This window comes from Grampus griseus (assembly GCF_964374135.1).
Source record: "Grampus griseus genome assembly, chromosome: 13".
Classification (NCBI taxonomy): domain Eukaryota; kingdom Metazoa; phylum Chordata; class Mammalia; order Artiodactyla; family Delphinidae; genus Grampus; species Grampus griseus.
The window spans coordinates 19,439,706-19,465,053 of NC_139007.1; the positions used below are offsets into that span (position 1 = coordinate 19,439,706).

The following is a 25,348-nucleotide window of genomic DNA, read 5'->3' on the forward strand; positions in this document are numbered from 1 at the left end:
TACTTCAGCAGAAGGAAAATGATATAGAAACCGGTTGTGCAGAAAAAAATAAAGACCACCAGAAAAGTAAATATGCCAATAACTATCGGGGCCAAAATATGTGTGTATGTGTGCACGTGTGTGTGTAAGAATGTGCACAGCAGCTTTATTCAGAATAGCCCAAAAGTGGAAGCAGTCCAGATAGCCATCTACAAGGAGAATGAATAAAGAAAGAGTGGTATCCTCATACAAAAGAATACTACACATAGCAATAAAAAAGAGCAAACCACTCATCTACACAACACCATGATTCAATCTTAAAAAGCACTATCCTCAATCAATGAAGCCAGGCACAAAAGAGTACATACTATGAGATTCCATTTATATAAGGAAACTGTACAGGCAAAATTAATCTGTGGTGAGAGAAATGAGATCAGTGATTGCTTTGGGAGGAGTGGGAGCAGGGGTGGATCATTTGGGAAGGGCCCTAAGGGAACTTTCTAGGGTGATGGAAATGGTCTTTATCTCAATAAAGGTGTAGGTTTGTAGGTTATAAAGAGTGCAGATTTGTCAAAACTGATTAAACTGTATATTTAAGTCTATGAGTTTCACTGTAAATTATACCTCAATTTTTAAAAAGCTATATTTAAAAAAGAAATTAGGTACATTAAAAAATTAGTCTGCTCACAGAGTCCACACAGTGTCTCTAAATCTAATAATGTAAAACGGTATAGAACTTCTAGCCAAAATAAAACATTTTTGTATTTGATTATTGAATCAAAATAATCCTTAATAAAAACTGTGACAAAGTGCTAATGACTGGGTCTTTAACATATTTTCATTATTCTGAATTTTTGGCAGTTATTTTTCTGCTAAGAGGATTTGGTTGAAGTCAGTTACAGATTATGTTCCAATATGGAAAGGAGTTGACACTTGAGAGAGAACTCACAGGTACTCTTAGAGTATCTAGCAAATGAAATTTAGTACAATAACAGATGACAGCTACAACATCTGATCTAAACAGTCAAACATATGACAAAGTTTAACAATGACTTTTGTAAAGTACACAGATAAGCCTCACCCACAGTCAGACAAATTTGCAACACGTGCACTGCTCCTTCTTGTTTCAGAAAGTTCATAAACCGAAATAAGAGATCTTGTTGCTCTCTGATTTGCTTCAATTCTAACTTCAGCACCTTGATACAACATGGGAGAAAGAGTAAGTTAGAGCTATGTAAATACATGATAAAATTGTTTATATCAAAAGTAATATAAGTTATTGCCGAAAATACTTACAGATGGTTTTTTATTTCTAGGTTCTGCAAATTTCTGCAAGAATGGAACCAAAGGGGAAGGTGGTTCAGTTGCTTTTTCAGGCTTTGAAGAAAGAATTAATTCAGTAACATGTCATTTGATTTTACAGATGTGAATCAAAACTCAATGCAATCTGAAGTACTTTCTAACACGTTCAATACTCACTGGACTGTCATCTATGAAGATGATAAGCAAATGATTCACAGTATCCTAATGGAAAATAATAAACAAGGATCAAAATAAATCCATTACCGTGTTCTGCCCAGAATTCTCAAAGCTTTTATCATATTATGAAAGTTTCTGGAAAAATGAAGAAACAAATGGAGCAGTGGCAAAGCATCTGCACTTATGTAATACAGAGGGGCTTTTTAAAAATCTACAATACAGGGTTCTTTGGACTTCCCTGGTGGTCCAGTGGTAAAGAATCCACCTTCCAATGCAGGGGACACGGGTTCAATCCCTGGTCCGGGAAGATCCCACATGCCACAGGGCAACTAAGCCCATGCACCACAACTACTGAGCTCAACCACCTCAACTAGAGAGCCTGCATACCACAAACTACAGAGCCTACACGCCCTGGAGCCTGCGCGCCACCACTAAAGAGAGAAAACCCACATGCCACAACCAGAGAGAAGCCCACGCACCACAATGAAGAGCCCATGCAGCACAACGAAAGATCCCACATGCCTCAACAAAGATCCCACGTGCCGCAACTAAGACCCAATGCAGCCAAAAATAAATAAAATAAATAAATAATAAATAAATCTTAAAAACAAAATCTACGATACAGGGTTCTCAACTTTTGTGAAAATGGGAAAAGAAAAGTTATTCTGACTTTGGCATTCAAAACATTTATCAATTATCCCTATTTCTTCAAAATCTTACTGGATCAAAAGTAAAAGCAGCCCAAGTATCCATCAATAGATGAATGAATAAGCAAAATGTAACATATACCTAAAATGAAATATTACTCAGCCTTGAAAAGGAAGGGAATTCTGATATATGCTACAATGCAGATGAACACTGAGGAGATTATGCTAAGTAAAATAAGCCAAATACTGCAAATACTGCATCATTCTACTAATATGTGGTAACTAGAGTAGTCAAATTTATAGAGACAGAAAGTACAATCAGGAAGTAGAGTTGCCAGGGGCCAGGAGGAATAGAGAATTACTGTTTACATGGGTACAGAGTTTCAGTTTTACAAGATAAAAAGAGTTCTGGAGATAAGTAATGGTGGTGGTTGCTCAACAATATAAATGTATTTAATACCACTGAACTGTACATAGAAAAACATTTAAGATGGTAAATTTTATATTTTATGTATCTTATCACAATTAAAGAAAAAAATGTTTTTTACGTCTTACTGGATCAGCTAGGAAATCCAAAGAAGGGAGGAACACTGAACCAGAGAGAATCTCTCTTAAAAGTAAGGTCAGGGATCTGGAAAAAGGAACAATATTGTACATATTTAGTGATTTACATCAGTTCTTACCTAGGAACCTTGTTATTATGCAGACTATGATCAGTAGGTCTGAGGATGCCCTGAGATTCCGCCACCTCTAACAAGCCCCCAAGTAACGCTCATGCTACTGGTTCACAGACCGCACCCAGAGCCCTTAACTGGCTAAAAGAGAATACTACTGAAGAGGAAGAAAGCATTTCCTCAGCAGGAGGAACCTGAGTGAGCATTAGAAAAACACCACCTCAAATATGAAAATTTTACATATAATAAATTAATATGTAAAACCTAATACCTGTAACAGTATAATTTTTATAATTACCTTAAATTATTATAAAACAATTTGTTTAAAGTAAAAACATTTTAATTAAAATATTTTTTAAATTTAATTAAAAATTTTAAAGACAATAAAGTAATATTTAAAGTACATCACTAAAAATAAGCCATGGTTGTATGTATTGTACAGCACAGGGAAATATAACCATTATTTTGTAATAACTCTAAATGGAGTATAATCTATAAAAATATTGAATTACTAAGTTGTACACCTGAAACTAATTTAACGTTATAAATTATACTTCAATTTAAATAAATAAAAATAAGCTATGGTCTTTTTCTCTAAGGATTATTAGGATAAGAGTAAAGAGGTAACTTTATGGAATAATCTAAACGTGCTCTTTCGGAAATAAGGGAGGCTGGACTAAACGACCTCTAACTATACTTCCCAGGTGAATACCTTAAAACCCAAACTTGTCTGTATAATTTGTTCAAAGTGTTTCTGCCAGTGAATCATAATATGCATGTCTTTTAAAAGGAACACCAAGGAAGTAATAAAGTATAATGATCTCAAGTAAGACAATTAATTTTTTACATTTGTCTTTGATTTCCTACGATCAATTTCCAAGAAAAAATTCTTAGCAACACAATACATCATGAATGCTTAGTACCTAAAATGGCATTTTAAGACCTGATAAATTATATTTCTTAAATGAAAAATTATATCATAGCCTAATCTCAAGTTTTAGTGTATTCCTATTATGATCAAGAATAGCAATATACATACAGTATGGTATGCTATGACATTTTCTAGTCTATTTATACCTGCAGTCTGTTGCTTTCGGAGGCAAAATATAAGGAAAAAGTAGTTCAGTAAGTTTCCTTAAATAATGTAATTCATCTCTTCGACTCCTCAAAGCCACATGAAGCTCCGGACCATATTCTTCTAAAGCAGCTTGCTGTAAAAACTCTGTATTTTCTACTATAAATAGAGATAAAAAATAAATATTGGAAGAAGTTAACAATGTTAAATAACTTCAGCCATTTCCACTAACAAATACAAATTAATTTAACATAGCCATTCCTTTCTTAGCCTTCCTTTCTTTCCAATATGTATTCTACTGGGAAATTTTTCACAAAAAGGATATAAAGAAAATAAGTTTCCTCTTTGCTGGAAGTTTTTTAATTATTCAAAATTAATTGATAAAAAAGCCTTTCACCCTTGGTAAACAAAACTTTAAACTCAGGTCATTACAAAGTATATTAAAGAAAAGCAAATTGCTTAAAGTGGAAAAAACTAAAGAAAACATCTTCTAGCACACACAAAGCTTTTGTTATCAAACGTTACATTCTGTTCATCCCCTGCAAATATTTTAAAAATCCCTCTTAGGGCTTCCCTGGTAGCACAGTGGTTGGGAGTCCGCCTGCCGATGCAGGGGACATGGGTTCGTGCCCCGGTCCGGGAAGATCCCACATGCCACGGAGCGGCTGGGCCCGTGAGCCATGGCCACTGAGCCTGCGTGTCCGGAGCCTGTGCTCCGCAGCGGGAGAGGCCACAACAGTGAGAGACCCGCGTACGGCAAAAAACAAAACAAAACAAAACAAAAAACAAACAAACAAAAATCCCTCTTAAAGTTCTAGTCAAAATCATTCAGGTAACCCTTTGAAGAAATTAGAGTATAGAAACTGGCTTCCTTGGTTCAGTTCTGCATCTTCTGCCCACAGTACAGGACACAAAAGGTACAGAACTGTATATGGTGGAAGTCCATGAAGTTAGATTACTTAATAAACATTAACTGATGATAAAAGTTACACTAACAAAAAGTTTTCTTAAAAGGCCAAACACTAAACTAATACTTTAAAAAGGAGCAGGAGAAAAACAAGTCATGCTTTCTCCCCTATTTGCATTCTGAGCCAAGTTTTAAAATCATGGAGTCTGTGAAGGGAATCTTAACCCTAATTCAAATGGCATTTATTTTTTACAATTTATTTCTATTTTCATTGACAGAATGCAAGCATATTTACCAAAGAAAAGCCAAAACATACATTCTAATGGTGTAAGAACTAAGAAAGTAAATAAAGGCTACCTGTGCCAGAGGTATAAAAGAAGGACTGGCAAACAAGGACATAGTTTTTATAAGAATGTACTTTATTTTATCATTATACAATTGTTTACCATGCATTTTGCCGCAAGAATTTGGGGTACAGGTCTTTTAAAAATTTATATCATCAGCAGGGATTTAAAATAAGAAGACTAAGCTATGCTAAATCCCAATTCTACTTCTTTATTAACTGATGATGTTAAATGATATAATCCCTTTGAGTCTCAGTTTCCACCTCAGTAAACAGTCATTAAATAGTTAACACTGAAAAAGCTGCCATGCAAAATGCACAAGTAATTATAATATCTGGTGCAATTAAGCATTCACACATAATATATAGATGCTGAAAAACGGGGCATGGATTAATCCCCACTAATCACCAGTATATCTCCTGTCTAATTAGTGGGCAGTTTTCAGACCACAAAAGGAAAAGTCCCCAGAATCCACAACAAAGAGATAACTTCAGAGTGAAAGACTGATATAAGATCCTTCAATTACTACTGAATTTAAATGAAACCAATGCTTCTAATGTATATATTTTCAACATTTCTAAGGGTGATAGAAGGACTTACATAGAAAACTTCTTTGTAATTCCTACTCTCAAGAGGCAGGTTAAGGAGAGAACACCAAGAAAGTAAAAATGAATATGTATAAAGAGCTGAACCTTTAATTTCCTGAATATACACAATTGTGGAGCCAAAGAATTTAGAAAACAAATTCATGCATGAAAGAGAAGAAAAATCAAAAACCTGAAAACCTTTTTTACAAGTCTAATTCACTGTTATAATATTTAGAACACCAGGACCTTTGGATAAAATGCAGTCCTTCTAATCCTCTGGCCTTTTAATTCTATGGAATTCATTAATTACAATGTCATTAATGAATCCAATCTAGCATTTTATGCTGATTTTGTAATTGAGGACCATTTTTTGCATGAATAGTAGCAATTTAGCAACCCCTCTCTTGCAAAGACTCAAGGATAAATTTCAGTCAAACTGGTCTATATATACGACAGCACTTTCACAGAAACAAAATAACTTGGATATTTTATTAAACTGATCAATTGAAAAATAAAAATAGGGCTTCCCTGGTGGTGCAGTGGTTGAGAGTCCGCCTGCCGATGCAGGGGACACGGGTTCGTGCCCTGGTCCGGGAAGATCCCACATGCCGCGGAGCGGCTGGGCCCGTGAGCCATGGCCGCTGAGCCTGCGCATCCAGAGCCTGTGCTCCGCAACGGGAGAGGCCACAACAGTGAGAGGCCCGTGTACCACAAAAATAAAAATAAATAAAAATAAAAGACTCAATTTACTCATATCCTGAGTTCAAAGTGTTTGTCTTTACAACAAAATTAAGACCATATTAAAAATAATTTTCCCACACAAAATCCTGCACATAAATATTTATAGCAGCTTTATTCATAATTGCCAAAATTTAGAAGCAACCAAGATATCCTTCAAAAGATGAATGGATAAACAAACTGTGGTACATCTGTACAATGGAATATAGTTGAGCAATAAAAAGAAATGAGCTATCAACTCCACAAAAAGACATGGAGGAGCCTTAAATGATAGTTCTAAATGAAAGAAAAGGCTACAGTCTGAAAAGGCTACAGTCTGAAAAGGCTACAGTATGATTCCAACTCTATGACATCTGGAAAAGGCAAAGCTGTAGAAAGAGTAAAAAGATCAGTGGTTGCTAGGGGTTCATGAAGGAAGGAGGGAGGGATAAATAGGTGAAACACAGGGGGCGGGGGGGGCAGTGAAACTATTCAGTATGATGTTGTGTTGATGGATACATGGCATTAAGCATTTGTCAGAATCCACAGAATGTACAATATGAAGAGTAAAACCCTAATAAAAACTATGGGGCTTCCCTGGTGGCACAGTGGTTGAGAGTCCGCCTGCCAATGCAGAGGACACGGGTTCGTGCCCCAGTCTGGGAGGATCCCACATGCCGTGGAGAGGCTGGGCCCATGAGCCATGGCCACTGAGCCTGCGCGTCCGGAGCCTGTGCTCCGCAACGGGAGAGGCCACAACAGTGAGAGGCCCGCGTACCACAAAAAAAACAAAAAAAAACTATGGACTTTAGTTAATAATAATGTCTTAGTACTGGCATATCAATTGTAACAAATGTACCAACCAATGCAAGGTGTTAATAATAGGGAAGGGGGGAAATATATGGGAACTCTCTATAATTTCTGCTCAGTTTTTCTGTAAACTTAAAACTGCTCTAAAAAGTAAAGTTTACTAATAAAAAAAAAAATACTTTTCTATATTTTTTTCTGACAGTACAGTAGCCTTAACAAAATGGCTACAACAAAGTTACTATCTTCTGGTGTGTTTTTGCCAGTGACAGGACAATTATTTTAAAAGTTAATTTTTTTAATTTAACAATTAAATTATACATATTTAAACTCTTCCACTTTTTATGTTGAAGGTAAAACTTGAATTGTTATAATATTATAAGATGAACACAGAAAAATTTTTAAATGTAATTTGAAATGCTTCTCATACCTGAGGAATTATTCATACCAAAGGACAAATAAACTAATAATTTAACTACCACTCTACAAGTTCCCCAAATATACTGTGATTATACAAACTGATATTATGAGGGAGGGAAAACTGGTTCCATGCTCAAATGAGTTTGGGATGTGCTGGGTTAAAAAAAGTTAAAGTTATTTCTTTGCTGCAGGAATACTGAGATATTTTGGAACGCTAGTACTTACTGGGTATTTCCAGAAGAGGAATACAATACATAGTAATTACCAGAAAATATAACCATGATACTTCTTCTATATAGTCATCTACATAGAGTAGTATTCTGCAGAACATACTTGGGGAAGCACCGACAAAGAAGAATACCAAATGCAGATACAAGGAAAATCTCAGTTTCACAAAGAACTAAGTACAGAGCATGTAAGTAATTTTGTTTAAAAGGTATATTTCAGCTTGATCTAAGAGCAAGAAAAGCCCCCAAATGAAGGTTTCATCCAATCAGCAAACGCTTGGTGAATGTATGCTATGTGTACATCATGACAGTATAAAGGCCAGGATACACATAAGAAACTGCAAACAGGTCATCCTGGCTAAAGTATCATACATAGTGAAGGACAAGAGTAGATCAAAATACTTGACTAAATAGGAAAGGGTTTAAAATATAGGACAGTTTTGACTCTGTAGCACTCGCTAATTTTTTTTTTTTTTAAGTAGGCAGGTAACAGAATTGTGGCATTGTGAAATTAACATAGTAGCAATAAATAGGATAGGCTTCATCAAAACTGTTGAAATCATTAAGAAAAAAGGAGGGAAGAGATGTGAAAGACACCACAGAGGAGGTAATGAAGTCAACAGACTACCATGCAAAAAAAGACAAGATTCATCAATAATATAACTAAAGATTATCCGAGTGTACCTTAATTTTCATAGATTCTTGAGTTCTCAAAATCACTTATATGTTAACAAATTACTGAAAGAGATTTCCGTTTAAACTAATACTTTCACAGCATCTGTGAATATATCACTTAATTTATCAGTACTCAGACTTAGATATTTAAAGTGAAAGCTGGTATATAAAAACAAACTCAAACTTTGTAGCAGTGTAAGAAACATAAAACTTTGTATTACCTTTCTGACTGGCTTTAACGATCACTTCTATATGCTTCATTGCTGCTTTTAATAGTTTCTTGGTGATAATAGATGGAATATCCACCTAGAAAAATTCAACATTAAAATAAAACTTTTAAAATAATTATCACTAAGTTACAATGGCAGGAACAATGTATTTAAGGTATTGGAACATATGATCTTAAAAATCAGTGGTATTATTGGGAATCTTTCAAAAATATAATTTAAAAGCACTTTACATTCTTGGATCATACTAACTGTAAATTTAGACCGTTTTACTACAACAGTAATGAAAATACACCTTCATATGCATACCCTATACACTAAATTTTTCTCACAAAATAGCATCTTTATTCTTGACTTATTTCTTTAATGTGTTCATTCTAAATGCATTCAAGAAAAAAATCTCAAGTAACTTTATCATCCCTTTGAGGTTATAAACTTGTGTTTACTAAGGTCACTTGAAAATAAACTTTTCATTCAGCTTACAAGGTAAATCCTGGTTTCAAGATATATGGAAGCATTCTATTTTGGAATAAAATTAAGTTTCATCATTCCCCACAGGTATTGTTCAACTTAAAGGCTGGAAACTGTAATGACTATGGTAGGTTAGTAAGAGAGGACTGGGGGCTTACAAGTACACACATAAAAGAGACATAAGATAAAATAACTAAAAAAAAAAAAAAAAAAAAACCCTGCAAATTAAGTAAATCACCACCAAAAAGCATGTTTATTGGAGTTCAACAGGCTTAGCTTCCATCACAAAGCTCAACACATCATATTCTCCCTTTATCAAAGGCATGAGAAAACTGCATCACAATAGTGTTGTTTTGTGTTAACTTTTCAGTTCTTTTTAAATTCCTCATTAAGAAAGAGGAAAAACATCACAAGCTGATAAATCTAGTAAGTGTAATGGATCATAATCCCCCAAATTTTAGTGATTTACTAGTAAAACCCAGAGCAGATTACAGATATCTTTTGGCTGTATAAGATCAAACATGTTCAATAAGAGGGGATGTTTTTGCTAGTAGCACACCTTTTTGCAAAATAACATTACTCTTCATTTATCCCTGCTCTCTTGGTACTCAGTGATTATAAATTAGTCTCATATATATATTTATCAAATAAACAAGATGTTTTCATTTTTAAATATTTTATGGAATCTTGTCTTCTGAGAATACGCACGAAAATTTTCCCTTGTAAGTTCCATTTTAGAGACTTCAGATCAAAATCAAAATGATAAAATAGTGAGTTTGTCACTAAACTTTGATTAAAAAAAGAAAAAAAAAAAAAACCACTGTGGACCTTAAATGATTGTTTTCATTATCCCCAAACTCCCAATTTACATTAGTCAGGCCATGTTATCAAGGATATAACATTGTACTAGGAATGACATGACCCAGGCCTAATCTTTTGCCCATCAACTACCTCTGACACTTTGACAAAGAATATTACTAACTTTCTATAAAATGGGTATGATAATGACCCACTTATCTCCCAGGACAGTATACAGATAAAATGAAATGTACCATAACAATCCAGAAAGTGGAAAAAAATATTTGAAAACCATATATCTGATGAAGGAAGTATACCCAGAATAGATAATGAACTCTTACATCTCAACAATTAAAAGACAAATAACTCAGTTTAAAAAAATGGGCAAAGAATTTGAATACACATTTCTGCCCAAAAAAGATACACAAATGGCCAATAAGCATCTGAAAGGACGCTCGACATCATTGGTCATAGGGAAAGGCAAATCAAAGCCACAATGAGATACCACTTCACACCCACTAGCATGGTTAGAATCAAAAAGTGAGATAATAACTAGTTCTGGCAAGGATGTGGAGAAATCAGAACCCTCATACACTGCTGGTGGGAATGCAAAGTGGTACAGCCACTTAGGAAAACAATCTGACAGTTCCTCAAAAGTTAAACACAGAGTTACCACTTGACCCAGCAATTACACTCCTAGGTAAACCCAAAAGAAATGAAAACAAATATTCCACCCCCTCCCTCCCGAGAAAACCTATACACAAACACTATGGCAGCATTATTCATAATAGCCAACTGATGGATGGATGGATGCATGAACAAAATGTGGCATATCCATACAACAGAATATTACTCAGACATAAAAAAGAGTAAGTACTGATATAGCTACAAAATGACAACATGAATAAACCTTGAAAATATTATGCTAAGTGAAAACAACCAATCACAAACATTATGCTAAATGAAAGCAAGCAATCACAAAAACTACAGAAAGGATTTTATAGTTAGCATGTATTATATTCAATCAACCAACAATCCTACCACTGGACATGTTTTCCTTTTCAGACTTCCTTATTATAAACTATACTGCAATGAATCTTTGAACATACATTTTTACAAACTACTGTGATTATTTCTTTAAAATATACTAAGAAAAACAATGGAATTAAATTTGGGAGCACAGACATTTTTAAGTCTTTTAATAAAGATTACCAAACTGCCTTCCAGGGTAAGAGTTACATCAATCTGAATTTGTACTTGCTTTGCCTGTTTCCCCACAATCACCACTACTAGATATTATCATGTTTTTTACCTTTCCCAACCTGATAGGCAAAAGAACAGTATCTCATCAAAAGACTATATTTCATGTGAGACAACATATTTTCAAATATTCACTGGCCATTTTATATGTTTCTTTTGTGAACTACTTATTCATAATTTTTGCATATCTTTGCCACAGTACTTGACTGTATTGTTCACTTCTCAAATAGGTATAGAAACATTTAACAAGATTTATCTTTATTTACTAATGGCAGATACGATATGCCAATTTATTGTCAATATGTTCAATTCTATCAAACTGACAAGGCAGTAGACAAGTATTTATGTCTACAGCCAACACACTGTTAAGTATATACAGACAGAAACTCAAACATAAACAAACTATGGCTTGAAATTTTTTAAAAAGTAGATCATAGTCATTACCCTGTATTCAGTAAATTCATCTAACTGGAACATGAATTTTTTTTTCTCTAATTGTCTTTTTATTTCTAATTGCCACAAACCAAGATATCCAAACATTAAAATAAAGAAAGCAGAATTGATCAATTAATCAAAAGTAATCCATTTATCTTTTAATCTAAAAAATTAAAAGTGAGGAACAAATACATACAGTATAGAAATTCCCAAATTTCTCATTATAAATATATACCTTGTGAATCCTTCGAATTAAGACAGATGCAAAAAACCGTAATATAATTCTCAGTTCATCAACAAAGGACTCATCATCTGTTACATCCCTTCAATTGAGGAGAAAAGCAAGCATTTAGAAGTTCAAAGAAATACACAGCTTCCTCTTCTAGAAAACAAGAAAAGTCTAGAACTGACTTTCTTCCATTAACTTACGCTACTATTTTTAACAAATAATGCATTACAGTAGAGAAAAAAAGAAATGTACAAAGAATAGAAATCTCCCATAATTCTAGTGACAAGACACAATTACTGTTAACTAAATTATAGTACATATTTCCCTGCAGACATTCACATGTACGTGGTCATATTTTTAAGATTTTTAAGATCATTTTCTAAACATCATCAAAGAAATATCTAAGAAATAAAACAAAGAATAATTTTGAGAAGCAACAGAATTACATACTAAATTTTAAATTAGTTTAAATATTTCTAGATTAATAATATAAACTAATTCTAAAAGTAAGGGAAAAAAGTGTGTGTTCTATTTGAAAAAGAAAATAAACTGAAACAACTGTTTTTAAACAGAAATTTTGACAACCTTCTCCTGAGTTTTCCTGTAGTCCTGAGGTCCCTAGAAGAATAAGGATACTTCCCTAATCAAAGGCAAGAAAGAAAGGTACGTATAATGGTGATATTCTGAACTTGAAGATGATGCTACCTGTTAAGTCCCTTGGTAAAATAAGGAAGATAATTGTATCAATCATGCTTTCCACTATTAACTCCAAGGAAGGGGATATCACAGCATCAAAGGAGAAAATACAGACTTTAACATTTACAAATACAGCCATATTTTATATCTGAAGAGTCATAATGTGGGCGTAGGGGTGGGGCGGGGTCACAGTGGGGAAGTTTTACAAGAGGATTCATTTTACAAAAGGCCTCACCATCAACTTTACTTAAATGGCAAATGCCCCACATTTAAGACAGACTCAAATGTAAAAAATTAATTTATATAAGCTTTTCAGGAAAATATGCCATATAAACTGAATATTAAATTTGTTTTAATACACTATAGATCAACTCAACTACTAGCATTTTTTTTTTTTCTGGCCATGCCACGTGACTTGTGGGATCTTAGTTCCCTGATCAGGGATCGAACCTAGCCCCACAGCAGTGAAAGCGCTGAGTCCTAACCACTGGACCACCAGGGAAGTCCCCTACTAGCATTGTTAAATTAGGAAATTCAAAATATACTGAATCTATATAAAATTTGGGTAGTTATCATTAAATATTACATCTGTAAGTCATACGGGTTTAAGTGTTCAAATACATAACTAAATACATGATGCTTATGTAAGGGAACATCTGTTTTATAATATAACTTGGGATTTCTGATTGTCAAACTATATATTTTTTTCAGATCCATATCCTGCTAAGCATAGGGCACTTGTACATCCACCTCAGACACCAAAAACAAAGTTGCTTTGGAAAAAACATATTAATTTTCCAGGAAAAGTCTATTGAAATTAACTTTCAATTTAATGAAATATCTGAATATAAATTTTTCCTGTAAATGTACAACTATTTCAAATGTAAAAAGTGCATACAAAATAGTAAATCACTCCTACAATTAGGAGTCATGAGAAATTCTACAAGTTACTTGAGGACACGGGGAGGGGGAAGGGTAAGCTGGGACGAAGTGAGAGAGTGGCATGGACATATATACACTACCAAACATAAAACAGATAGCTAGTGGGAAGCAGCTGCATAGCACAGGGAGATCAGCTCAGTGCTTTGTGACCACCTAGAGGGGTGGGATAGGGAGGGTGGGAGGGAGACGCAAGAGGGAGAGGATTTGGGGATATATGTATACATATAGCTGATTCAGTTTGTTATACAGCAGAAACTAACACAACACTGTAAAGCAATTATACTCCAATAAAGATGATTTAAAAAAAAAAAAGAAATTCTACAAGTTACTTCTCTTTCAAAAAGTAGCCTAAGTTCCTCTTTGCTATCACTAAACTGTTAATTGATGACCTAATCAATGGTTCTTAACTGGGACCACTGTGCCTCCCAGGTAAATGTGGCAATCTCTGAAGACATTTTTGGTGGTCACAACTAGGGGAAGAAGGGATACCACCAGCATTCGCTAGGAAAAAGCCAGGGGTGCGGCTAAATACCCTATAAGGCACAGTACAGGTCCCTACAGTAAAGAATTACGTGGTCTAAAATGTCAATAGTGCCAAAATTGATAAATCCTGGCCTATACTGAAAACATATCATTAGCACTTAACTTAATGGTATTCACTATACTATAGGAAAAAGGTCTTATAGAAAGAGCTTACCTGTACCAGGGATAAATGAAGTTTTCCAACACTAATTCAAGAACCTGCATAAAAATTATTTTTCAAAGAAAAATCAAGTTAGTTAACTCATTCTGGGAAAATAAACTCTACTACTAAGAAATATATAATAAAAACTAAGTTTAGTATCCCATATATTGACATCTAATATCACACTTTCACATGACAGAATGTATATGTCAACTTTACATGTTGTGATGATGAAAGAAAACATGAAAAAATACTTTGAAAACCATAAAAAAGAAAAATTACTATTAGAATGACACACATTTTTAAATATTCCTATAATTTAAAAAAAATTTTAAAAACCTAAATTGTTCTGACTCTGAAGCTTCACTGAACCAAAAAATTTCTATGGAAATAAGGAAAATAATAGGCTAGTCTTTTGCATTCCTAACCCTCTCTGTAAGTCAGTATTCCCAGAATAAAATGAAGAAACAAATATATAAGACTTACATAAAGGGTTAAAGTTAGGTTTCAGTGATCATCTTTGAAGCGAGGATAGTGACCAGAAGGGAGCATGAGGGGTACTTCTGGGTGCTAATAATGTTTTTGTTTCTTGATCTGGGGGCCGGCTACATGAATATGCTCACTTCGTGAAAATTTTAGCTGTACACTGAAAATCAAGTTATATGTGAAAGAGTAACAAAACAAAAGAAATCTTGGGTGTTAAACCTTCCATTCCTTGAGCCTGGGTGCAGCAGTATAGTTTAATTTTTAAAAGGACTTGTAGCAGTGGGCATTAACTTTAAAAAACACTAGGGAGGGAATGAAACAATATATCTAATCTGACTATATACCTTCTCTGCAGCAGTAATCAAGACTGTGGACTCTCTAAATACTAAGGCAACAAGATTTGGACTTTTTACTAAAAAAGTAAGCATTAGTGATATCACCTGGAAAAATAAGATACATATAGACAGTGTTAGGACACAGAGAGGAGACTAGAAAATTTACCATTAAACATTTCATCTTATTATTATATTATTCCCTCAAATTCAGTCAGAAGCCCTACTAAGTTTACACCCTAAGTAGCTCTTTTCTACAGCTCCACTATTCAGGTCCTCATCTTCTCATCCCTATATATAGCAATAGCCTCTAAACTAGTCTCCCTCCTTCCAAGCTAGCTCCCCTCCAACCTCCATAAACCTGCCAAAGTGATCTAAAACATGTATTTGACCACATCACTCCGCTGCATGAAACCCTCAATATATCAAACCACAACATATCAAAGTTAAGACAAGTGGAGCTGCACTGATTGTGAAGGGGTGAGAGAAAGCTGCTTGCCAGCCCCTGTGACCATCCACTTCCTTTTCACCTCCCACTGCATCCTGTGAATCACATCTGAAAACTCTAGTTACACAATTTGAAAATCACTGACTCCCGATCAATTAAACTCCTTCAGCGTGGCCTTTTAAGTCTTCTGATGATCTGATTTCTAAAGGGCCATATAAAAATCAGTTAAGAACTACGGCAGTCCTGGGTTTTAGACTGAGTTCTGCTACCAACCAAGTATGATACCTGAGAAAATTATTAAAACTCTCTAAACCCTTCATTTGGTAAAACCATCAAATCAATAATAGCACCTACTTCATAGGCTGTATGATTACATGAATAATGCAAGTACAGTGATTAGTACAATATCTACTATACAGTAAGTGATTGATAAATACTAGCTAATAGAGTCTGGTCTCTTCGTTGCCCACACCCTCCTTCGCATTTCACCCTCCAGTCTGCTGAACACTCCACCTTGTTTCAAAGCCTCTCTTTCTTTCCAAAAGCTCTTCCCACATCCTGAAATACCTTTTCCCACACTATCAGGCTGATAAACTTCTAGTTATATTTCCTGACTGCTCCTCTCAACAGTTATGCACTTCGTCCTCTGTGCTAATGATACACCTTGTACATTTCTTCCATTATAGCCTGCATTACATTATATTGTATATGTCTGTTTAAATGGCTATCTCCCCTCCTAGACTGAAGTTCCCAGAAGAAAGGAACCATACCTGATTTCTCTTTTTATTCCTAGGGCCTAATCCAGTTCCTGCCTACAGCAAGATCTCAGAAAATATTTTTAAATATTGGAGCTAGTATTTATTGAACACCAATATGTGCCAGGCACTAGGCTAAGAGCTTTACATCAGTTTTTTCAATTTTTAAAAAGAAACGAAGTGTCAAACTACAAATAATACTCTTCCTAGATGTCTTGTCTTCAACAGACCTCAAATCAGCACTCTCCCCAACAGAAATATAATGTGAGCCACAAATATAATTTCAAATTTTCTAGTAGCTATGTTTTTTAAAAAGTAAAAAGAAACAGGTGAAGTTAATTTTATGATATATCTTATTTAACCCAATATACCCAAAATATTATCATATATGTAATCAACATAAAGTATATAATAGGATATTTTACATTTCTTTTTCCTTACTAAGTCCTCAAAATCCAGTACATATTTTACTGTATTTTACATATACAGCACATCTCAATCTGGACTAACACATTTCAAGTGTTTATCAATAGCTGCATGTGGCTAGTGGCTACTATACTGGACAGCACAGTCTTAAATCAGGGAATCTGAAGGATGAAAAAGAGCTTACAGAAGAAATGAAAAGGAAAACTGCCAACAGTTTAGCATTTATGCAGCATACTTTTCGCCAAACAAAGATACAAACTGGGAAAAAGGACAATTAAGGCAGGATTCAGATGCCTAATGCTATTCTTCAACTAATTAGCACTCAGTTTAATTCAATAGATATCTATCAGGTACCAACAATATATCTGGCACCTGCACTTGGTGCTGGGAACAAATGAGACCCATTCCTTGCCTTCAAGGACTTGACTGCTTTCTTGGATGGAGAGACCAAGTCTCTCAAAGAAATAACTAAAACATGATATGTTACCAAAAAGGTACATATAAAATGTGACTGGAACAAAGATAAGAGAACATGCTTTCTATTCCTATACTATGGACAAACACTGAAATGTATCTGACTCTCTGCTCAAGTTAGTATCAAAAATGGGGCCACAATTCAGTAAGATACACATTGGCTCCTTGTAGCTCAGGTCTCCTCTGGAATTACAAAATGGTTATTTCTACTGTCTTATAATAAAAATGACCATTTTTATAAGAGGTAAACAATAACTAGGTAAACAGTACTTTTTTTGGCTAAAATGTCCATTTCAATTAGACATGGGATCCAAAAACATTTCTAGTTTACCATTCAAGTTGTATAACAATCAACTACCAGCCAAGAATTGATTAGGCAGCATATATTAAAATACTCCATGATTAAATTTTCCATAGGTATTTAATACTTTCTGCTTGGGTATACATAGCAATTTTATTTAAATCAGTTACCTCTGAAAGAGATGCATCAACCTTGGAAGAAATTTTCAGGTCTAGCCATGGCTGGTAGTTCTCAAGCAGCAAGGCAGGTCTAAAGAAAATCATACAGTTAAACTGCTTGAAATCCAAAATGTAACTGGAAGGATCAACAAATTAAAAGTGTTTAACGTACCTATGTCGTTTACATTTCACTTTACCACAAACAGCACAGCTACGACCTTGAGGAAATAATTCCTGAAGTCCTAACTGCTAAAAAAGGGAAATGGGGAGATTCGTCTTTACTTTACGTATCATATTTACTGAAGAGAATCAACTTTCCAAAAGTTTGTTAATCAATGTATGAATTCAAAGGACATGATTTTTTTAACTAATATCTGCTTTAACACTGAAACCATTCTTTATAATAAATAATACTTGCTATACCAAACTGCCAATAGGAAAAAAATACCTAATGAAATGCTTTACAATAACTAAGCCAAATTTTCAAGCTTAAAATTAAAGTCAATTGTTACGCTCACTTACTAAAAATAAATAAATAAATATATAAATCTATATTTGAAAATGATACTCTACTGCAAAGGTATAAGAAAAAACTATTTTCTATTTCTCCAAAACCTTGAATTCAATGAGGGAGAAGACGCGTGATAACTAGTAAGGTTCCTGACCAAATACGGGGTATCACCTTCAGCTGTGTTTCCTCTGAGTAGAAATATCAACCAACCTGAGATGAGGGACTACATCAACTTGGAGAATTTTCAAGGAAGAGTTCAAAGTTCAGAAAAACTAATTATTTTCGTTAAAGAAATATTACTGGTTTGTTTCTATGGAGCAAATAAACATTTAGGGAACAATTAGTTCCCTGTTTGTGTCTGTGCCTCAGAATCACCTGGAAGGCTTTGAACAGGTCCTAATTACAAGGCCCTAACCCAGAACTATTCAATCAAAATCTAGTGGTAGGGCCCAGGAGTCTGTACTTTTTAAAAGATTCCTCAGGTGATTCTACTGTACAACCAATTTTGGAAACCTCTGTTTTAATTCACTGTCATCATAGTTAACATGCAGTCAAAGGACACTCTAAAATCGTGGAGCCCAATTTTCTGAGAATTTTCTGTTTTCTTTCTTTAGCTCCTCCTGGGAGACCTATATACTTTAAAAATAAACATATATGCAAATTTCACTTTAAAAATGTTCTAATGTCTTCCATTATTAAATAATAGCAGAGGTATTTTTTAAAAATCACTGCTTTAACATGCTTTCATGAACAATATCGAATAGCACAGGGTCATACCTACTAATTCTTTTAAAAGTAAGAACACATATATTTTACCTTGGGTTTGTATTTTATCGTGAAGAATATATTTGGTAAGAGAGAATCAGGTCCCAATGAGCAGTAGAATGTGACAACTCCAGCAACAAATGACCAGAAGATCATTAAAACATGAAGATACCTTAGAAATAAAGGAAGGTAATTATTAGAACCAAAAAACAGCATATAACACTAATTTGTCCCTTCATTGATTTCACAAGTTTTTAATTAAGCACCTACCATACTAGGCTGAAGCAACTTCTCCAGTCATGATTTTTTGTAATGTATCTACTAACTATAAGAATCATAGAATGTATGCTATCAAATGTATATTTCATTAAATGTATAAAGAAGTATAACTTCTCAATATTTCATAATTTGGTACCTAGGTTGTCATATTTAGCCAATACCACATTTTTCCAGAATACCTTCTAATGACAGGGTAGTATTCAAACCCCACCAAAATTCTGATTATTTGTCATTAAATCAATTTTACTGAGTGCCCGTTTTGTGCTACATAGTACTAGGCTCTAGGGATACAATAAGGAACAGCACTGCCATGGTCTCTATTTGCATGGAAAACACTATCTGGTAGGTATAACAGATAAGTAAGTAAATACAATAGAGTGTGATGATGCGTTCTATATTATGACAGAGAAAGTATGCATGATATGAGAACTCCTCGGGCAAAATACACAACCCAAACTTGAAAAGACAGAAAAACTCTTTTCAGAGAAAGTTGTGTCTGTGGAAAACCTTAAAGAGTGAGTAGGAGAAAACCAACAGAAGAGGACAGGGTAGAGGAAGGAGGGACTGGGGAAGAGGCAGGGGAATTCAAACTGGAGAGAACTACGTGGGCTAAGATCTGAGCACAGTTCCAAGGAAGAAGTGGTCTTGAGATGAATCTAGAAAAGCCAAGCCAAAGCCACATGACACAGTGTCATACAGTAAGCCACGTTAAGGTGTCTCGATACGGCCAGTCCTCACAGCGCACAGCTCTGACGTGCATACATTTCGGTTGCCAAAACTTTGTGAGACACCAGCCCCCCAAACATCACAGTTCAAATTCTAATTACCGCGTCACGGTTGTTAGCTGTGCAAACCATACAGTACAAACTTTGGTGCCAGCTCTTCAGGCCACAAATCACTATGTAGTGAGAAGAGAATGAAGCCAATCCACAGAGAGAAGCAGGAAAATCCAGGAGGGGAAGAAACTATTGGCAGTATTCCAAACCCTGGTTCTATGTGTCTCTGAGGCCCAGCTACACTCCAGTTCTTTCTGCACTTACATAATCTTCCCATGATTCCCCTCTTTGCCAAACCTAGTGTGAGCTGAGTTTCTTTCATCTACCATCAAGAGTCCTAAGTAATGCCCAGGAGACAATGAAGATTTTAAGAATTTTTAAGAGTTTTAAGAAAAAGAGTAGTATCACCAGATGATCAGTAGACACTCAGGCAGCAATATGGAGAATGGCCTAAACTGGAAACATGCAGGCTAATTAGAAAGCTGCTGAAGTAATTAATCTAGGAGAGTCTACAGATGGCCTGCACTAGGGAAGAGACTTAGAAATAAAAAGAAGCTGACTGTTTTGAGACATCTAGGAGGAAGAATTAAGGGGACTAAGTAGTTGATTAGATGCAAGGAGAAGGGAGAGATTAAAAATCAGTTCCCTTTGGACATGTTGAATTTCAGATATCTCAAGACGTGTCAAGCAGAAATGTTCCATAACCAGCCAAATACTGGGTAGTTTAGATCTCTGCAGAGAATATGCGCCCAGGATAAAGGTTTGGAAATTACCAGCATAAAGATCACTGAAGTCATGGGAACGAATGACATGACCAGGGAAAAGCTGCAGAATGAAAAAAGAAGAGAACATAATACATTTAAGAAATAAGCAGAACAAGAGGAATCCGTAAAGGAATCTAGTAATTAGAAGAGTTGAGAAGACAACTGGGGGTCAAGTCAAAACGGCTGTCAAGATAAAAAAAAGAAAGAAAACATTTCAACAGGGATGAAGTAGTTAACATGATCAAATAGTTGTAAAATAAAGTGAGACAGATTGAGAAGTGTCCGTCAGTTTTAGCAACAAGAGAGCCACTGATGAACTAGGCAAAAGCAATTCTAGTAGAATGGTAAAGGACTGCAGTGGGTTGAAGAGAGGTGGGGAAGTGGGACTGGTACATGTGGATAATTCTCTTTTTAAAGGAAAGAAGAGCTAAGGTTTAGCTGGAGAGGGACCATGAGGAAAGATGTTTAGAAAAACCTGATCATAATTAAATGTTAATAGGAGAGAAGGAGAAAAGAGAGAAAAAGGTAGGAGACAAAAGATAACTTGAGAGAATTATTTTCTCCTAGAGAGATAGGAGTAGTTGGGATTCAGAGCCAAAACAGAAGAAATAGTTATAACAGGAAGAGAGATCTCCTCCCCAATACCAGAGAGAAAGAACAGATTGATGAGAATGGAGTCAAACCTGTAGATTTCAAAACAGGAATTTATGATGGCCTTTAGGTGAAACAGGAGATGCTGAGAGTGAAGGGTGAGGGTGGCATGAACGGAAGTTCTAGAAGACTGGGGAAGTTCTGAAACAGCTGCTGGGAAGAAGTAAAGAGAAGGGTATCCTGGGGAACTGCCGAGCAGTACTGAGGCTGAAGAGTTAAATTTACAGGTGTGGGATCTTCTCTAGCAACATTCAGTAACCAGGATATAAACACTAAAAAAAACAAGCAGCATCACTGATCCAAGATTTGGAGTTTGTCAGGCGAGTGGAATGTAAGGAAAGAGAGCCAAAGATACTGGCAATAGAGTGGCTGAAGTGACGGGCAATGGAATCTAAGCTACACTGACTCCAAACCACATAGGAAAGTAAGTGACAACAGAAGAGGGAAAATGGATAGGAAGAAGGCAGAGGAATCGGGAGGCTAAGGAAAGCAGGCTTTTACGAATGAGAGAAGTAGGTCAGCAAGTGGGAGGTTTGATTTTTAAGATTTCACAGGTAGAATACTTTCTGGTGATAACCAGGGCCACCATAGGGTGGTCTAAGTGGGAGGCTGTACAGGAGTCACCTCGAGATAGACTAGCATATTTGATGGGCTACTTGCCCAAACACTGGAGTCATCTAGAATGATGGCAGAATTTAAAATGGAGAGAAAGTTTATAAACCAGAAGCTTATAGTACAAGTGACCTGGAGATCAGTGAGAAAACAGACAGATGGTATATGTTCCAAAGGAGTAAGAGACTTCTATTTCTTTGACAGAATAATTTGTACCAGACTTGCCTTCCTGCCATAAACAACTATAAAACTGAACAAAACATGTGCAGCAACTGCTTTTAGGCACTGGATAACAGGCAATATACAGCAACAGAATCTTTAAGAGAAGGGAAGCACACAAGTGAGTTCCACATTGATCCCAGTTCTTTGACTGGGGACAACTGTCCAAGTGCAGCATGGAATAGAAAAGGTTACAGAAGATATTGTGAAGATCTGGGATTTCGGAATTGGGGAATAAAGCACCAAGTAATAAGAAGGTGAAGACAGATGATTAAAGATGCTTACGTATTATAGACAGTGACCAAGTAAGTGCAAAAGCTGTGAGACAAAGGCTGCACCACGCAACTACATGAAACCGCCTGGTCTCCAGGCTTCCAGAGCAATTCTATACTTGAGAAACATCCACTAAATACCGATTATTAAATGCTCTCACTCAGCACTTAAAACATAAACATGATTACTATTCACTCAAAAAACTTGCTATGGCTTAATGTTGCCTGCAGGATGAAACACAAACCCCTTAAACCTTTATGGTCCCTTTCAAGCTGACTCCAACCCACCTTTCTACTCTTATTTCTTCTCATTCCTTTATACAAAGCTTCACTCCAACCAATACCATAATTGACATCAAGTTTTAAAGAAACATTAAGTCTGGAAACTAACTCAATAGGTTATACAGGTATTCACAGAGGAAATTATGAAATTCATGTCCATAGCCACTTACTGAAAATCATTTTGAGCCGGAGAGATATGACTCAGAATTCAGAATTTTTAGGATTCGTGAACAGTTTTATAGCATGTATTTCATAAATAACATAATGTAATATGTTAATGAGGTCTGATACAGTACTCCATAATCAGATATTAATATTTCTGCGGCAAAACATATAAACAATAAATAAATAAATAAGTCAGAAATAAATACTATAAATAGTCTCAAGTCTATTGAGGTCAGCTTTTGTTATTAAATGCCAAACTTATGGGAAAAGTTACTTCTTCAGAGTTTTTTGGATCTCAGAATTACAGATTAGGAATTGTAGACCTGTGCTTAGACTGAATGACAATAAACACTACATGCAATATGTATACTGCTATAACTAGGTCAAGCAATAACTAAGGCATTATTTAAGAAGGAAATCTATAGCATTAAATGCATTAATCCTGTTGTTCTCAACGAAGGGTGATCGCACTGCCCAGGGGACACATGGCAGTATATGGAGACATTTTGATAGTCACAACTGCAGGGAGAGGGAGAAGGGGACTGTGGTACTTACATCACATGACTAGAGGCCAGGGCTCTGCTAAATATTTTACAGCGTACAGGACAGCCCCCCACAGCAAAGAATTATCTGACCCAAATTATCAACAGTGTTGAGGCTGAGAAACCTCGCATTAATCAGAGACAAAGAAATGCTGAAAACCATCAAGCTAAGCATTCAGAAGGATGGGGGGAAAAATGCAAATCCAAACACATTAAAAGGAAGGAAACACTAAAGAGAAGAACAGAAATCAATAATGTGGACAATAATGATAAGACAAAAAAGAAAATTAAGCTGGTTCTTTGGAAAAACTAATAAAATAAGCAAACCTCTAACTGGATACTACTGAAAGTTTTAGGGCACCAATAATTACTCTAAAAACCGATAATTAAGAGAAAAGTGTAAGTATTTAACCCACTTTTCCAATTTGAGATGTACTTCATTGTAACTAAATACACCTAATGGAGGATGGAGTAAAGCAATTTTACACACACACACACGAATTTTTTTTTTAATTATTATTTATGTATTTATCTATTTTTGGCTGTGTTGGGTCTTCGTTTCTGTGCAAGGGCTTTCTCCAGTTGCGGCAAGCGGGGGCCACTCTTCATCGCGGTGCGCGGGCCTCTCACTATCGCGGCCTCTCTTGTTGCGGAGCACGGGCTCCAGACGCACAGGCTCAGTAGTTGTGGCTCACGGGCCTAGTTGCTCCACGGCATGTGGGATCTTCCCAGGCCAGGGCTCGAACCCGTGTCCCCTGCATTAGCAGGCAGATTCTCAACCACTGCACCACCAGGGAAGCCCCACACAAGCATTTAAACTAAAAACTACAGAAGGAATGGAAGAATACAAAATCATCATGTTGCATCCTATAATGAAGTAACTGATTCAGGGAGTAAATAAACGGTGAAACCAAAGAGAAAGTTTGTTGGGCAGTTGTCACCACCTGAATACACAAAGTGAGGCAACTCCATCTAACGTGGAGTTATCCTCTGATGTGATGTAATAGGATGTACACAGCATCAGTGAAGTACTCTTGCACCAAATAAATAAATAAATAAAAACAAATCTAAATTTAATTGAGCCTATAAATCTAACTCCCTGTCTACAAAAAATATAAAGGTGCAGGTGAGAGTAAAAACAGAAGACACCACAAGGAAACTATCAGCAAAACCCAAGGTGTGAACAAATGGCTCAGTTTCTTCAACAACTCAATAGCAAGGAGGAAAAAAAGAGCGGGTGAGGAGGAATGTTCTAGATTTGGGTTGACAAACTATGGCTTATGGATAGCCCTCAAGCTAAGAAAGATTTTCACATTTTTAAAGGGCTCTTTTAAAAAATAATATGGGGGCCTTCCCTAGTGGCGCAGTGGTTAAGAATCCGCCCACTAACGCAGGGGACACGGGTTCGAGCCCTGGTCCGGGAAGATTCCACATGCCATGGAGCAACTAAGCCCGTGAGCCACAACTACTGAAGCCCGCGCTCTAGAGCCTGTGCTCTAGAGCCACAACAAGAGAAGCCACCACAGTGAGAAGGCCACATACCACAATGAAGAGTAGCCCACTCTCGCTGCAACTAGAGAAACCCCATGCACAGCAATGAAGACCCAACACAGCCAAAAATAAATAAATAAGTTTTAAAAATAATAATATGGGACGGAGACCTGATGTAGCCCGCAAAGCCGAAAATATTTATTCTCTGACACTTTACGGAAAAAGTTTGCCAACTCCTGTTCTAGATTATAAGACATTTACAAAAGTTTAAGAAATGCATCAACTACATACAATGAGTGGACCTAGCTTAGATTCTGATTAGAACAAATGCACTACAAATTTTTTTTTATAAATTTTT

At 35.6% G+C, this 25,348-nt stretch overlaps 1 protein-coding gene across 6 annotated transcripts in view; it reads right to left on the reverse strand.

Moving 5' to 3' along the window:
• The window catches only part of SNX14 (sorting nexin 14), a 68,816-nt gene that overhangs the window by 35,122 nt on the left and 8,346 nt on the right, over positions 1-25,348 (reverse strand). For 2 of the 6 annotated variants that reach the window (XM_082669221.1, XM_082669218.1), the window contains exons 2-12: positions 18,989-19,109; positions 17,834-17,907; positions 17,674-17,752; positions 14,294-14,337; positions 11,965-12,052; positions 8,760-8,844; positions 3,857-4,013; positions 2,661-2,736; positions 1,459-1,503; positions 1,276-1,356; positions 1,061-1,175 (exon numbers count right to left, since the gene is read on the reverse strand). In XM_082669221.1, the coding sequence (XP_082525347.1) occupies positions 1,061-1,175; positions 1,276-1,356; positions 1,459-1,503; positions 2,661-2,736; positions 3,857-4,013; positions 8,760-8,844; positions 11,965-12,052; positions 14,294-14,337; positions 17,674-17,752; positions 17,834-17,907; positions 18,989-19,109 (965 nt within the window). Of the gene's footprint in view, positions 1-1,060; positions 1,176-1,275; positions 1,357-1,458; positions 1,504-2,660; positions 2,737-3,856; positions 4,014-8,759; positions 8,845-11,964; positions 12,053-14,293; positions 14,338-17,673; positions 17,753-17,833; positions 17,911-18,988; positions 19,110-25,348 lie in introns of all 6 variants that reach the window. The other 4 variants (XM_082669220.1, XM_082669217.1, XM_082669219.1 and 1 more) reach the window with 3 other exon arrangements.